Source organism: Wallemia ichthyophaga, assembly GCF_000400465.1.
Source record: "Wallemia ichthyophaga EXF-994 unplaced genomic scaffold scaffold10, whole genome shotgun sequence".
NCBI lineage: Eukaryota > Fungi > Basidiomycota > Wallemiomycetes > Wallemiales > Wallemiaceae > Wallemia > Wallemia ichthyophaga.
This window is the reverse complement of record NW_008806283.1, coordinates 237,234-250,719: the sequence shown is the minus strand read 5'-3', so window position 1 is coordinate 250,719 and position 13,486 is coordinate 237,234. Positions and strand designations below refer to the sequence as shown.

At 46.9% G+C, this 13,486-nt stretch overlaps 8 protein-coding genes across 8 annotated transcripts; 3 read left to right on the top strand and 5 right to left on the bottom strand.

Annotated features, from left to right (window-relative positions):
• Positions 1–373: 373 nt before the first annotated feature.
• Positions 374–1,117, bottom strand: J056_000555 (putative glycosidase C21B10.07; the record flags this gene model as incomplete). The annotated part of the gene is made up of 2 exons (XM_009270183.1): positions 374–755; positions 810–1,117. 2 exons carry the CDS (start codon positions 1,115–1,117, stop codon positions 374–376), a joined length of 690 nt encoding a protein of 229 aa, XP_009268458.1.
• A 364-nt stretch (positions 1,118–1,481) lies between these two features.
• On the top strand, positions 1,482–2,799 carry J056_000554 (Pachytene checkpoint protein 2-like protein; the record flags this gene model as incomplete). The annotated part of the gene is made up of 2 exons (XM_009270182.1): positions 1,482–1,536; positions 1,589–2,799. 2 exons carry the CDS (start codon positions 1,482–1,484, stop codon positions 2,797–2,799), a joined length of 1,266 nt encoding a protein of 421 aa, XP_009268457.1.
• A 107-nt stretch (positions 2,800–2,906) lies between these two features.
• J056_000553 (uncharacterized protein) lies at positions 2,907–3,165 on the bottom strand (the record flags this gene model as incomplete). The annotated part of the gene is made up of 2 exons (XM_009270181.1): positions 2,907–2,959; positions 3,009–3,165. The coding sequence occupies 2 exons, from the start codon at positions 3,163–3,165 to the stop codon at positions 2,907–2,909; spliced, it is 210 nt and encodes a 69-aa protein (XP_009268456.1).
• Positions 3,166–3,659: 494 nt separating this feature from the next.
• J056_000552 (Protein Hook-like protein 3) lies at positions 3,660–6,087 on the bottom strand (the record flags this gene model as incomplete). Its single annotated transcript, XM_009270180.1, has 6 exons — positions 3,660–3,683; positions 3,739–4,027; positions 4,082–4,274; positions 4,321–4,457; positions 4,502–5,911; positions 5,957–6,087. The coding sequence occupies 6 exons, from the start codon at positions 6,085–6,087 to the stop codon at positions 3,660–3,662; spliced, it is 2,184 nt and encodes a 727-aa protein (XP_009268455.1).
• A 92-nt stretch (positions 6,088–6,179) lies between these two features.
• Positions 6,180–8,193, bottom strand: J056_000551 (78 kDa glucose-regulated protein-like protein; the record flags this gene model as incomplete). Its single annotated transcript, XM_009270179.1, has 2 exons — positions 6,180–8,044; positions 8,094–8,193. The coding sequence occupies 2 exons, from the start codon at positions 8,191–8,193 to the stop codon at positions 6,180–6,182; spliced, it is 1,965 nt and encodes a 654-aa protein (XP_009268454.1).
• Positions 8,194–8,690: 497 nt separating this feature from the next.
• Positions 8,691–9,385, top strand: J056_000550 (40S ribosomal protein S7; the record flags this gene model as incomplete). Its single annotated transcript, XM_009270178.1, has 2 exons — positions 8,691–9,154; positions 9,265–9,385. 2 exons carry the CDS (start codon positions 8,691–8,693, stop codon positions 9,383–9,385), a joined length of 585 nt encoding a protein of 194 aa, XP_009268453.1.
• Positions 9,386–9,431: 46 nt separating this feature from the next.
• On the bottom strand, positions 9,432–12,351 carry J056_000549 (Striatin-3; the record flags this gene model as incomplete). Its single annotated transcript, XM_009270177.1, has 5 exons — positions 9,432–10,416; positions 10,480–10,567; positions 10,616–10,655; positions 10,796–12,011; positions 12,059–12,351. 5 exons carry the CDS (start codon positions 12,349–12,351, stop codon positions 9,432–9,434), a joined length of 2,622 nt encoding a protein of 873 aa, XP_009268452.1.
• A 499-nt stretch (positions 12,352–12,850) lies between these two features.
• On the top strand, positions 12,851–13,467 carry J056_000548 (60S ribosomal protein L23; the record flags this gene model as incomplete). The annotated part of the gene is made up of 5 exons (XM_009270176.1): positions 12,851–12,859; positions 12,918–12,930; positions 12,982–13,002; positions 13,047–13,352; positions 13,403–13,467. 5 exons carry the CDS (start codon positions 12,851–12,853, stop codon positions 13,465–13,467), a joined length of 414 nt encoding a protein of 137 aa, XP_009268451.1.
• Positions 13,468–13,486: the final 19 nt, after the last annotated feature.

Genomic DNA, 13,486 nt, shown 5'->3' with positions numbered 1-13,486 from the left:
TAACAGACTAGATGACGGTGACCAATCAAGAATGAATTTAGTTATTTATTTTAAAATACAAAATAAATCAAGCCAGAAAGCGCGAGTAGGAGTAGATGGGATATACCACTCTTATTTCCCTCGCTTCCCCCATCTTGTGCGCCTTCCACCTCTGTAATTCCACCACTAAACGTCTTCACGCTACGTATCTCGAAATACGCGTTATCGTAGTTTGATGGATCTGGCACTAATGATGCACACTTGTCGTCGTGGTTGGCGTTATACGTCTCACCCGCCCAAAGTCCACAGAGTGTAATATCCATCACTAAATTCTGTTCCTCGAAGTATTCCCTTGGATTACAGCTGCTAGCTGGATAATACGCCATAGGACTTCCTAAATCACCATTATGTGGATCTGGTAGTCGTTCTTAATGCTTTCTGGTATTTCTGCTCTGCTCCAAAACCACATTTGAATACCCTTACCATCCCAACTCATAGCCATAACACCGCCGTCATTATCCGCGAACTGCTTACCGTAAGACCTGTTATCCTTTGATTCGTAAGAGCAGCCTTCATTTCCATTCTTGCGGTAGTAACAGTCTGTGCTCATTACTTGGCCAGTGTAGTCAACGTCAGTGGTGTTAGACTGGGTGCATCCCTCGCGCGTGTGCAACGCAACCCTATTACTCTCCTGTCCATTAACGCCTTCAAAGATATCAATCTCCCCGTCGTCATCTTGCTTTGAGAGATTGTTTAGTGTCCAGAATGCTCCCCAGCTGTTTTTCTCATTTTAGCAAACTGAAACATTTCCTATAAAAACTCCCACTCACACGCTTTCACCGTATGGGAGGTGTGATGCATCCATAACCACCATGCTTCCAATATCGAATGCATCTTTACTGACCAGCTTCACGCTATTACGTCCGAAGGAGGGATCGTCACTGCCATCTGTGAAGTTGTCGACGCGCATAATAGCATTACCTGCGTCATTAACATAGGTCAAGTTTTGCTTCTCTGCGTTTGGTTTGTCGAGGTAGTGTACATTCCCTTGTGTTGTATTATCGATAGCTGAGTAGTTGTAAACCCAATTATCAAAGAAGCTAGCTCCTTGATATGTATTTTGTAGGTTAAGTGTCATTTTTTCTACTTTTTGAGTGTTTCGAGATGAGTGCTGCGATATTCGCTGATTCAACAACGTATGAATAACCCAGCCCTCCTTCAGATGTGATGACGTTTGATCTATTTTAACATTCTTAAATAAAAATCAATAAGATGATAAATAATTACTCGCCCACCTACACTACTCGTTATACTCGATGTTTGATACCAATTTTCAGCTGTCTATATTTGATAATATGTGATAATATGTGTTTATGTGACTATATTTTCATCACAGTGGTGAGAATGCTTGGCCTGTAAACAATCCCGCGCAAATACATGTCAAATAAGTGTCTATAACATCCGACATTCGCCTACATTTGCCTACACTGGTTGTGAAGAAGATGTCACCATCCAATTCGAGTGCCAAGACGACTACCAACATGGACTTGTGCCACGGTGAGTTTGTTTAGAATGTCTAATAGCACACTCACTCCCATATTCACTCCAGTCGAGGTGCAGCTTACGCCAGAAGCTGACGTAGACTTCACCGAGGCGGCTGATGCGGTTTGTCGCGGGTTAGGAATGTTTCAAGTGGCTGTGGAAATACCGAGCGTACACAAATTCACTGATACAAGTAGCGGCGGAAATACCAGCCAGTTATCCACCCACTTATTGCAACATTTAAACAACGAATTACGCACCCAGATTGAGTTGGTGAGGTTCACAGACGATACACACACACTCACCCACACAAACCCACACACTCACTTCCAAGCACACGCATACCAGCTCTATAGCGATACCGCACTCGATCTGCACCACTTAACCGAGGACGATGAGCATGAGCACGACAACGACCAACTCTCCACCGAGAAAGCAGCTTCCGTCCTTGACTTGCCCAGTACTGCGACAGACGGGCTGTGGGATACGCTGGTGTATGACGAGGCGATCAAGCACAATCTGCTGCAATACATCAACACAACGCTACGTTTCTCAGCACACGATATTGATCCGCGAGTTATTGCGTGGAACCGGATAGTTCTGCTACACGGTCCACCTGGTACGGGCAAGACGAGTCTGGCGCAGGCCCTTGCGCATAAACTGAGCATACGTCTCAACACGCTCTATGTATCAGGTCGACTCGTCGAGATCAACGCCCACTCCCTCTTCTCCAAGTGGTTCTCCGAGTCGGGAAAACTCGTGCACGCGCTGTTCGAGATGATCAACAGGCTGTGCGACGACGACGCTGTCTTTGTCACCCTGCTCATCGATGAAGTCGAGTCGCTTACGGGCGCCCGCCAAGCTGCGGTCAACGGTAACGAACCTAGTGACGCTATCAGAGTCGTCAACGCCCTGCTCACCCAGATAGACAAACTTAAACAAAGGAAAAACGTTCTCATCATAGCTACCTCTAACATCACAGCTGCTATTGATGACGCTTTTGTTGATAGAGCTGACATTCAGCAGTATATCGGCAACCCCTCCACTAAAGCTATAGAAGTCATCTTGGGCAGTTGTCTGGCTGAGTTGTTTGAGAAAAACCTCCTCATCGACGACAACACTTCTCTCAACACTATCGCTGTTCTCTGCAAGAAGAAGGACGTCAGTGGTAGATTCCTGAGAAAATTGCCCCTCCTCGCTTTCGCACACACTAAGACAGAACTGCCCACCAAGAAGCTCATTATCGACGCTATGAAAACATGTATTGAGAATAAGTGATGATTATCAAGTTTAATTGTCTATGTATCGTGTGGATGTGAGCGAGCATATTTGATTTGAGTGGCTGAGGATGTGACTGGCGAGCAGTGACTGTCAAAGTCTTCACATCAGTCGCGCTTCTTGCTGCCTTGAGTTTTGTAGTCCTTGTTATCGTGCTTCGCTGCGTGAAATGTTAGCAGCGCTCATCGCAAACTAAGACATTCACATACAGTTTTTTCTCATTTTGGCGTCGTCGTTGCCGCCCTTCTTGCTATCGGTCTGCTGCTTCTGTGGCACAGGCCTCGCTTTGTTGCCGCCATCCGCCCCATCATCAACATCATCCTTCCTACCCTTACCGATGAAGCTTGTTGTGATCAACGTAGCCATCCTTCTTTCCGTCACTCTTGTCAAAATTGCGTGCATCGTTAGCCAGGACACCACTCACATTCCTCATACCGTGATAGCCGCGCTACTCCATCTGACGGTTGGTCGACAATATCGACAGTGGGGCTGCTTCTGCGAAGTATGCAGTGACGACGAGTACGAGCATTGCGATGGTTGCGTTGATTGCGATTGAGTATTTCAGTTGTGTGGTGTGTATGTAGTCTGTATGGAGTTGATACTTGCTACTGTTGAGCATTAAACCGCTTTTAAGCTCTTACAACACGTCCAAATCTCCTGAAAGTGCTGCTAGCTGGGCACTGCAAAGCTGTACAGACTTCTTACGAATATGAAGCGTGAAGGATGAAGATTTTCACAATTTCCAACACCTCAAACACCCCAAACACTCGACAGACCCAGACATTCAGGTATATGAGACAATTTAATGATACTACACAAATTTATGCAGGTGGTATTGTAACGATATAGTGATAATGTTATTACGGTGAGAGAGAACCATCGAGCTGGATTGCACAGCATTAGTCATTTTGAGTTTTCTTGTACAAATTCAAAACTCACATTCGCTCTCTGCATACCCAACCACGAGTGCTTTTGTGGTGGTCTGTCGCTCGCGGGTTCGTCGTCCATCATGCTCGCCACTTTGCTGTGGTTCAGGAACATTTCTTGGCGACGTTTGAGGTGTCTCTTCTTCATGTCGTCCATGGCGAGAGTGAGTGCGTGGACTTGCGACTCTGCTTTGTTAACCCGCTCGCTCAACTCCGTCTCTCTGCTGTGAGGTTTGTGCAGATCGCCCATCAGCGACGACATGTAGTCCTTGTCGCTCTCGGTCATGCCGCGGTTGTGTGCACTTGGTGTTAGTGGTTAGGAGCGCTTTTTTGCGTGTGTAGCTGGTCACACTCACCCTAATGAACCTTCATCTACCCTCTCCATCAACATCCTATTCATCTTCTCGAGCGTCTCCTTCTCGTGCTGCTCCATCCGCCTCACTGTCTCTTTCAGACTGTCGTTCTCTTTGCCCATCTCTAGCTTGTCTTCATCTACACTCTGCCTCAGCGAGTTTAGTATGTCTATCTGGTCCTTGGAAACGAGTGTCACTGCGGGGTTGGTAAGCGAGACACGCGTTAGGTCCACTTGGCTCACTATCAGATTTAGCTCGAGTCAGCTCCTCAGTAACTCCATTATGCACTGATTGCAGCTCCGCGAAGCTACTCTTAATCCTGTCGAGTTGATCCGTCGACTCGTTCAAGCGTTGTCGCAGTGCTGTGACGACTTCAGGGCTATTTGGAGTGTTAGACTGCACTGCGGTGGTGCGCACACTCACCCATCACCCGACCCTTCATCCATACCCCTCCTGATTTCGTCCATTTTTCTCTGCAGATCAAGCTTCTCAGTGAGTTCGCTCATCCAGTCAGCCTCGTAGCGCTCCTTCATCTTCTGGGTATCTGCAAGTACATTCTCGAGCACAAGAGCCCTATCAGGGTCGGTCCCTTTGTCGCTCCTCACCGACTCCAACTCCTTAACCAGCCTTCTTACTTGGAGTTTGAGATCTGTTGTCGAATTGTCGCTCAACTCCAGCTCCAAGTCATCGCTATTCTTTTCATGAGAATGTTGAGTCTGTTTGGATAGTATTTCGTGTGTATCAGCGTGTGTTTTATCCACCTCCATTTCCTTCAACTTCTCTTCTAGCAGATAGACATGCTCCGACGCCCTCAATTTCTCCTCCTCGAGAGCGCTGTGCGATAATCTCAATTGCGTGAGCTCATGTGACAGATGTTGATGTTCTTTCATGCGCTGCGCATGTCTATTCTCGAGATCGACAAACTGGGTCTTGTAGTTATCAGCGAGGCTTTTTGTCGCGTTGAGTTGCTTAGCGTTGGCTTCGAGCGACGCGTTGACATCCACAAGTCTGGCGTTCTGGTCCTCGAGCGATTTGAACTGTCTACGGAGGCTGGCCGACTCCTCCAGCTTCTGTTTGTACTTTTCGATGACATTTTCCGTTTTCTGCAATTGCGCCGCTGCGTGTTTGTTCTCTTCCAGCTGGTCACGCAGTGTAGATGTCTCGGCAGCTTTCGCTGAGAGATCGTCCATCTTTCTATGCAGATCTCTGATAGTCAAAGTGTGACGCTCGCTAGTCGCCTCAGACTCAGCGAGGGAGTCTTCCGACCTCTGCAGCTCGTCTTTGACTCTGACCAGCTCATTGCGAAGGGACTCTTCAGCGCGGCTTGAGATCGGAGACGGTTGGTGATCCACAGCTTCATCGCGCAGTCCAGCAAGCTCAGCGATGGTATCGTCATGCTCTGCTCGCAAAGAACGCATATCGTCTAGCAGTTGCTTGTACGCAGTCTCGATCGACTTCTTATCGTGGGTCAGTGCGGTGTGGGTGGAGAGAAGTGCGTAATAGTCCGAATTGTCGACAGTAGGCTCATCGAGTCTAGTCATGACTGGGGTGATTGCAAGCATCAGCCCCGCACCGACATCCTCACCGAGCTGACCTATGCCTTGAACTACAGAAGGTCCACCAGCGCCTTTAACGGCGGCAATGAGAGCATGCTTCACGAGCTGGACAACCTCATTCTCAGCCGCAGTTGAAGCAATTACACTTAGGTTGAGCGGTGGGAGGTTTGGGAGAAGACAAGTCAAGCTGGCTTGTAAGCGAGTGAGTGATTGTAATTTTGTAGTGAACGTGCTGTCTGTTTCCTTCTTCTGCGGCGCAGGGAATGCTTCTGGGTCACTGCATTTCTCGTTAGAGGACACACGCTGTGACATCACCACTAACACTTTGTTGAGAATCCTAGAAAGAACAAGTCCATCGGATAGTTGTGTTATCTCAGTCACAGAATTCCCATCCAGCACATCCTCGTAGCTGTTTATCCACGCAAGCAGCGATGAAGTCTCTTGAGAAGACATGGTTGTTGTCAACTAAGAAGGTTTAATAACCCACTCAAACCCATCTAAAGATATAATTTATCCATGCAAGAGAAAATGAAATATTAAGACATTTAGAGTTCATCGTGGTGATGGTCGCTGTGTCCACCTTCTTCATACAACTTTGAAGTTATCGAAGACACAAATGCTTGTACCTCCGAAAGCTTGTCTTCAATCTCTTGTGGTTCTGAGTATTGTCCTTGCTCTTGGATCCATGCTTCAGCATCCTTCAACTCTGATTGTAATGCTTGCTTGTCTTCCTTAGACAACTTTCCACCGTATCCTTCGCTGTCGTTGAGTTGACTTCTGACGGTTCCAATGAATCCGTCAAAGTTGTTGCGCAATTCTACCTTTGACTTTTGTGCCTCATCATCAGCAGCGAATTCTTCTGCTTCTTGGATCATTCTTTCAATGTCTTCTGGTGTTAATCTACCCTTCTCGTTCTTGATTTGGATTGACTCTGAACGACCAGATGCCTTATCTGCTGCAGTTGTCTTGAGAATACCATTAGCATCCAATTCGAATGTTACTTCAATTTGTGGTGATCCACGTGGTGCTGGTGGAATTCCAGTGAGTTCAAATTTACCGAGCAAGTTGTTGTCCTTGGTCATCGATCTTTCACCTTCATAAACTTGAATCAACACAGTTGGTTGGTTGTCTGCTGCAGTTGAGAAAATTTGTGATTTCTTGGTTGGCAACTGAGTGTTACGTGGAATGAGCTTGGTCATCACACCACCAGTTGTCTCAATACCGAGAGTAAGTGGGCAAACATCAATCAACAAGATATCGTCAGCTGATGATTCACCGGAGAGAACACCACCTTGAACAGCAGCACCGTATGCAACAGCCTCATCTGGGTTAATGCCCTTTGAGAGTTGCTTACCGTCAAAGAAGTCTTGGAGGAGTTGTTGAACCTTTGGAATACGGGTTGAACCACCAACGAGTACAATGTCGTCAACTTCAGTCTTGCTAACCTTTGCGTCCTTAAGAACTTGTTCAACTGGCTTTAAAGTCTTGCGGAAGAGGTCGTTGTTGATTTCCTCAAACTTGGCACGAGTGAGAGTCTCTACCATATCATCACCTTGGAAAAAGGCTTCGATTTCAACCTTTGTAGATGCTTGTGAGGAGAGTTGACGCTTTGCTTGTTCAACTGCACGCTTCAGTTTACCCATTGAGCGCTTGTTCTTTGAAGGGTCTTGGCCAGTCTTGTTCTTGTATTGCTTAACAAGGTAGTCTTGAACACGGTTGTCAAAGTCTTCACCACCAAGGTGAGTGTCACCAGCAGTAGACAAAACTTCAAAGACACCATCATCGATGGATAACAATGAGACATCGAAAGTACCACCACCCAAATCGAAGACGAGAATGCGAGATTCTTTGTCATCCTTCTTGTCGAGACCATAAGCGATTGCAGCGGCGGTTGGCTCATTGATGATACGGAGAACATTGAGACCAGAGATGGTACCAGCGTCCTTTGTAGCTTGACGTTGAGCGTCGTTAAAGTAGGCAGGAACAGTAACGACAGCGTGAGTAACAGAAGTACCGAGGTATTGCTCAGCAGTTTCCTTCATTTTACCGAGAACCATAGCTGAAATTTCTTCAGGTTGGAAAGACTTATCATCGCCCTTCCATTCAACCTCAATCGAAGGCTTGTTTTGCTTTGATTTGATTGAAAAAGGAAGGTGCTTTACGTCGCGTTTCATGTCTGGGTCATCCATTTTGCGACCGATGAAGCGCTTAGCGTCGAAAACAGTGTTTGTAGGGTTTTGAGAGTACTGGTTCTTTGCAGATTCACCGACGAGTCTTCCTTCGTCTGTGAAAGCGACCCACGATGGAGTAATACGGTTTCCTTGTTCATTAGCGATGATATCGACGCGGCCACCACGGAGAACACCGACAGCAGAGTAAGTGGTACCAAGATCAATACCGATAACAGTTCCTATGAGCCGTGTGAGCTGGATGATACAAAATACCAGCAAGACACTAACCATAATCATTCTCTTGTGCTTGTACGCTAGATAGGCATCCAAGGATTGCCAGGATTCCCACTAGGAGAAGGCTGAGCGTATGCCTGAAATTGATGTTCATTGTGGTATGAGTTTAAGATGTTTGCCAGCGTATCGCGCTACGTAGTACACACTGACACGTCACAAGTGTGTTATAAAATATAAAAATATTCAAATTTCTTTGTAAATGTTAAATGTTTATGTATTCCCTGTATGCTGTGATTCCAGCCTCTCAATCACGTCTACCTCGCCTTCGAGAAGCATCCCGGAAAATCTTCACTTTTGAAGGAATTTGATGGGAATCAAGAAGGTTTAGGATGTTCTGGTGCATGTAGCTGCTACCTAGGTATCTCCGCTCCTCACTCGCTTCCCCAGACAAATTTTTGAAACAACTCAAGTGGGTGGAGTTAGGTGGCGGTTAGATGGACAAAGAGCCACAACCAAAGACCTACAGAAACCCACAAAGACCGTCTATAGATATCCAATGGTCGTCAAAAATAAAATGAAAATTGGCACTTAATTTTTTCCAATCAGCGTCTTCGCCTCTTCAGTGAAAACCACCGGGACACCAATAAAGCCATGGCCTCTAAGATTCAACGCTCCGCTAACGCAGCACGCGTCCAACCAGACGAAATTGAATTATCAGTTGGTCAAGCTTTAATCGACCTCGGCAACAACGTCCCAGACCTCAAGGCCGAGCTCGCACCACTCACCATCTCCTCTGCTCGTGAGGTTGATGTAAAGGGCGGTAAGAAGGCTATTGTTGTCTTTGTTCCTGTTCCTCAAGTCAAGGCTTTCCACAAGGTTCAACAGCGCTTGACCCGTGAGCTCGAGAAGAAGTTCTCTGACCGTCACGTCGTCTTCGTTGCCCAACGCCGTATCCTCCCTAAGCCAACTCGCAACCAAAAGCAACCTCAACAAAGACCTCGTTCTCGTACTCTCACCGCTGTCCACGCAGCCATCCTCGAGGACATTGTCTTCCCTTCTGAGATTGTCGGTAAGCGTCTCCGTCAATCCACTGACGGCAGCAAGTTGATCAAGTGGTGAGTCCCCTCTTTGGATTTTTCGACCGTGTTTTCGTTTAATCGCTGGAGCGCGCTCGAGAATACCCTGATATTCTCCTGCAGAGCTCGCGTGCTAACTATGTAATCAGTTTCCTTGACCCTAAGGACTCACACATCCTCGAGCACAAGCTCACCTCCTTCGAATCCATCTACAAGCGTCTCGCTGGCAAGGATGTCGTCTTTGAGTTCCCAGCTCACGCTGACGTCTAATTGGACCTTGTATGAATGATGCATTTGAATTGCGTGGTACATACTCCTACTTGTAATACAGCTTGATTACCCCATCTGCACCTGCACTAGCAAGCAGCGTGCCGTCATTATTTACCGCTATTTCGTTGACACCCTCGCCGAACAGCTTCCTATGTCCACCACATTCTTGTACGCAAGCGTCATGCGCAACTCCAGGGCCATCAATTTGGCTGAATTTCTCTGTCGACCAGAACCTAACTGAGCAGTCATGGCTAGCGCTGGCGAGTACGTTTGAGTAGGGTTGCAACTTAATTGCAGTGCAGCTGTCTAGATGTGCCATCAGCGTCTCGATACGCTGTCCAGTGGACAGCAGCCACAATCTGATCCTGCCATCCTCGTGCGCACTAAACAGCCTATCGTCGTCCAGTACGACATTGTTGAATTGAGCATTCGCTTCTGTGTCTGCATCGTCCACTACTAGCTCTAAAAACGGCGTGCTGAGATTGGTGAGATCCATCACGATGGCTCTCTGGTCAGTCAATCCAACTGCCACCTTGATAGTTTCCTTCTCACTCCCACTCTCACTCTCTTCGTATAAATCGATCGTCGAACACGGCGTGTCGAGGTTGATAGTGTTTTCCAGCGCACCTGTCTCCTCATTCCAGATCTTCATCGTCGAGTCGCTGCTGACGCTGATGAGCTTGCCTGATTGTGTACACACGACTCCCCAAACAGCGTTTGTATGACCCTCGAAGATCCTCCCCGAGAGCGAATGGAGATCGATAACATCTCCATCCCGCTCCGTCAGTTTCCATTCGCGTATCGTGCTATCAATGCTGGCTGTATAAACTACCTTCTTCGTCTTAGAAGCGGCTATTGAAGTTATTGGTGCGGTGTGAGCGCGCAGATTGACACTGGGGAGTAGCACACTCTTGTCAGTGGAAGGTGGTACTCTCCAATACCTCAAAACCGTGTCATCTCCCCCTGTTATCATCATCGTCTCGTCCGCATTCAGCTTGATGAACACCACAGCGCGGATAGGATCAGTGTGGCTGGTTGTGTGTTAGTTTTGATAGCTCTCGCTTTTATCTACCTCCCCTCCTCCTTTAACCCACCTTCGCAGCGTCTTCCACCACTTCCATAATCCTGTTGACTTGATTGAGCTGTTCGAGCGCATGCTCTCGCTATCTACTTCATCTTCTACTGGCAGAGAAACTCAGTAACGCACAATCTTCATTTCATTCCACTCACCATTTTGTACGTCGATCAATGGAGCTACTTTCAACTGTAACTGCATTTAAATCGTGTCAGTCTGTGTCTCGAATGAAAAAAAAGCGACAATGCATGTCAAGTATATGTAGAATGTAGAATAGGTAAAGATTATTTAATGAGAAGGAGGTGCTGTAAAGCATTTGCTTTTCATTTACTTACATCTTCAGGGTGGTTTGCTGGTTCAACTGCTCCTTCCGTCTGAGGCTGGGTAGATTGCGCAGAATGCTCAGATTTCTCAGCCGCAGCTTCAGCTTTAGCTTCACTTGGAGCATCAGCATTCATTGGATCCTCAGGTTTAACCAGGTTTTCGTCTTCCAATTGCTCTTTGGAAACCTTGGCATCCTCATCAATGGTTTCATTCGTTTTTGTGGTATCCTTTTGGTCATTAGAGTGTGTGACTGGAGTGAAAGTAGCCTCAGCCTCAGGATTATCATCACCGTTTTGTTCTTCCTCTTTATCATTAGCGTCGTTATCTTGGTCAATGACAGTTTGGTCATCCTGATCATCTTCATCGTCATCATGCTCTTCGGGCTCAGTCTGCGTCTTGTGCATCTCTTGCGCCTTCTGATCGAATATGTTGCTAGCGATGACTGGAGGAGATGATGGTCCGGATGGAGTTGCAAGTTGAGCTCGTACACTCTCCTCGTTTTCGACAATTGGGTGTGATACTATTGGACCACCGCTACTCTCATCGATTGTAACTGAGTTGGATAAGCTGTTTGATAACTGCTGATTGATTTTTTCGGAGGAATTTGGTGACGTTGACTCCATTGGCACAGAATGTGGTAACTTCTCGATTTCCAATCCGTCTACGTCCTTGTATGGTCTACCCGTAAGTGGATTGAGAGTCGATGGATCAGTGAGGTAAGTGATTTCTTCAAGACACTGCTGCAAATACTGTCGACTTTTCGAGCGAGTTTTAGTGTCTTTAGCGTGATTGGATGATTTAAGCCACTGAGGGAGCGAAGAATTGTTGTGAGAGTGGTTAAGCAGAGTATTTGAAGAGGAGAGAGTAGGGCTGTCATCAGATTTCTGACTGTCATCGCCATCAAACTTTAAAGTGGCCTTTTTAGTTGGATGGATAGCTGATGCGTTTGTATTTGAAGTTGTGTTTGTGTTTGTATTTCCACCTCCACTTGCGTTCTTGTCATCGTTCGATTCCCCAGAGTTGGCTGATTTCGGAGAAGTGGAGCGTGGATTCGAGAGAGCAATAAACTTAGCTCTCTCCTGCCTCAAAGCGTATTCGAGCATTTTGACGCGTCGCAAAAGGTCAGATTTGACGTTGTCAGTAGCTCTCTTCTCGCCTTCAAGCAGAGCCAGTCTCGCTCTCATTTCTGCCCTTTCTATTTCCCATTCATTGCGATCTCTCTCATATCTGCTGGGAGTGAGACGTTACACATACGCTCGATAGACCACACGCACCTCCTCCATTCTGATTGCAAGTAGTGGAGTATATTTGCCAGGCTTAGATCGCTGGGCTCAGTCTGTTGCTGTGGCTGCGATGCTCTTGGTATGAGTTGCTGTGGGGGAAGATTGGAGTGCTGTGTCTGCTGCTGTTGTTGTTGTTGTTGTTGTTGTTGTTGTTGTTGTTGTTGTTGTTGTTGTTGTTGCTGTTGCTGTTGCTCGCCGTACTTTGGCTGCTTCTTCTTCACGTTGTAGTACTGCGGCGTGCGCCATACAACGGGATTCTCAGTTTGTGTCGCTGAGTTGTTCATGGGCGTGCTAGACAGAGAAGGGGATGGAGGGAAAGTGGGAGATTTGAAGCTGTAGTGGCTGTAATATCACTCCGAACACGCTTTAACCCGCTAAATGCGCTCCATCTCGCCGTTTCTGGTGTTTGTGCCAGCTCAGAGAGATTTGAGTGGAATTTGAGCGATATGAGGTAGAAAAGGGTGAGCTGGGTATTGAGAATAGCTGGAGTATTCAAGCATGCTATTTGGTACACAACACCGCTCACGATTCCTAGAATGTCGATAACATCATACGCAGGTCTACACACACACGCAGCGCAGACAGCAGAAAACAAGCCAAAGATTAGCAGAATACATTCATTTACACAGCTATCTCCCTCCTCAACTCACACAATATAAACACAAATTTTATTCTGGTAAAAGTCGTAAATCCTTCTTCGACTTCGCTAGCTGAAGGCCAAATTCTTTAGTGGGTGAAAATACCTGCGAGTAGTGCACAACTAATATAGCCGTTTAGAGTGAGATGAGTAAGGTTAGTTGAAGCCTTTTTTTAGCCTTGGAATGGCTCAATTGACGGTGCTCAATCCCAGGTTCAAAACCAAGGTGCGCAGTGAACTCGTTTACAGCTTTCTTTTTTACTCACTCTTCTTCCAGGTAACAAGTTCCGTATGACCCGTAAATATCCCCTTTTTCCCCTTTTTCCCGCTGATTCCCTCCAGTCGGTCTTCCAACTGGCGCTGTTCTCAACTGCGCTGACAACTCTGGTGCAAAGAACCTTTACGTCGTCGCCGTCTTCCACAGCGGTGCTCGTCTTAACCGTCTCCCTGCCGCCAGTGCCGGTGACATGATCATGGCTACCGTCAAGAAGGGTAAGCCTGAATTGCGTAAGAAGGTCATGCCTGCCGTCGTCGTCCGCCAACGTAAGCCTTGGAGAAGACGTGATGGTGTTTTCCTCTACTTTGAGGACAACGCCGGTGTCATCACCAACCCAAAGGGTGAAATGAAGGGTTCAGCTATCACTGGTCGTGGGTTTTATCCTAATTTACTTATATCTATCTCACAATCCTTTTACCAGCCGTCGCAAAGGAATGCGCTGACTTATGGCCACGTATCGCTTCTAACGCTGGTACTGTCGTTTAATTTAAGTCTCCTTCTTTGT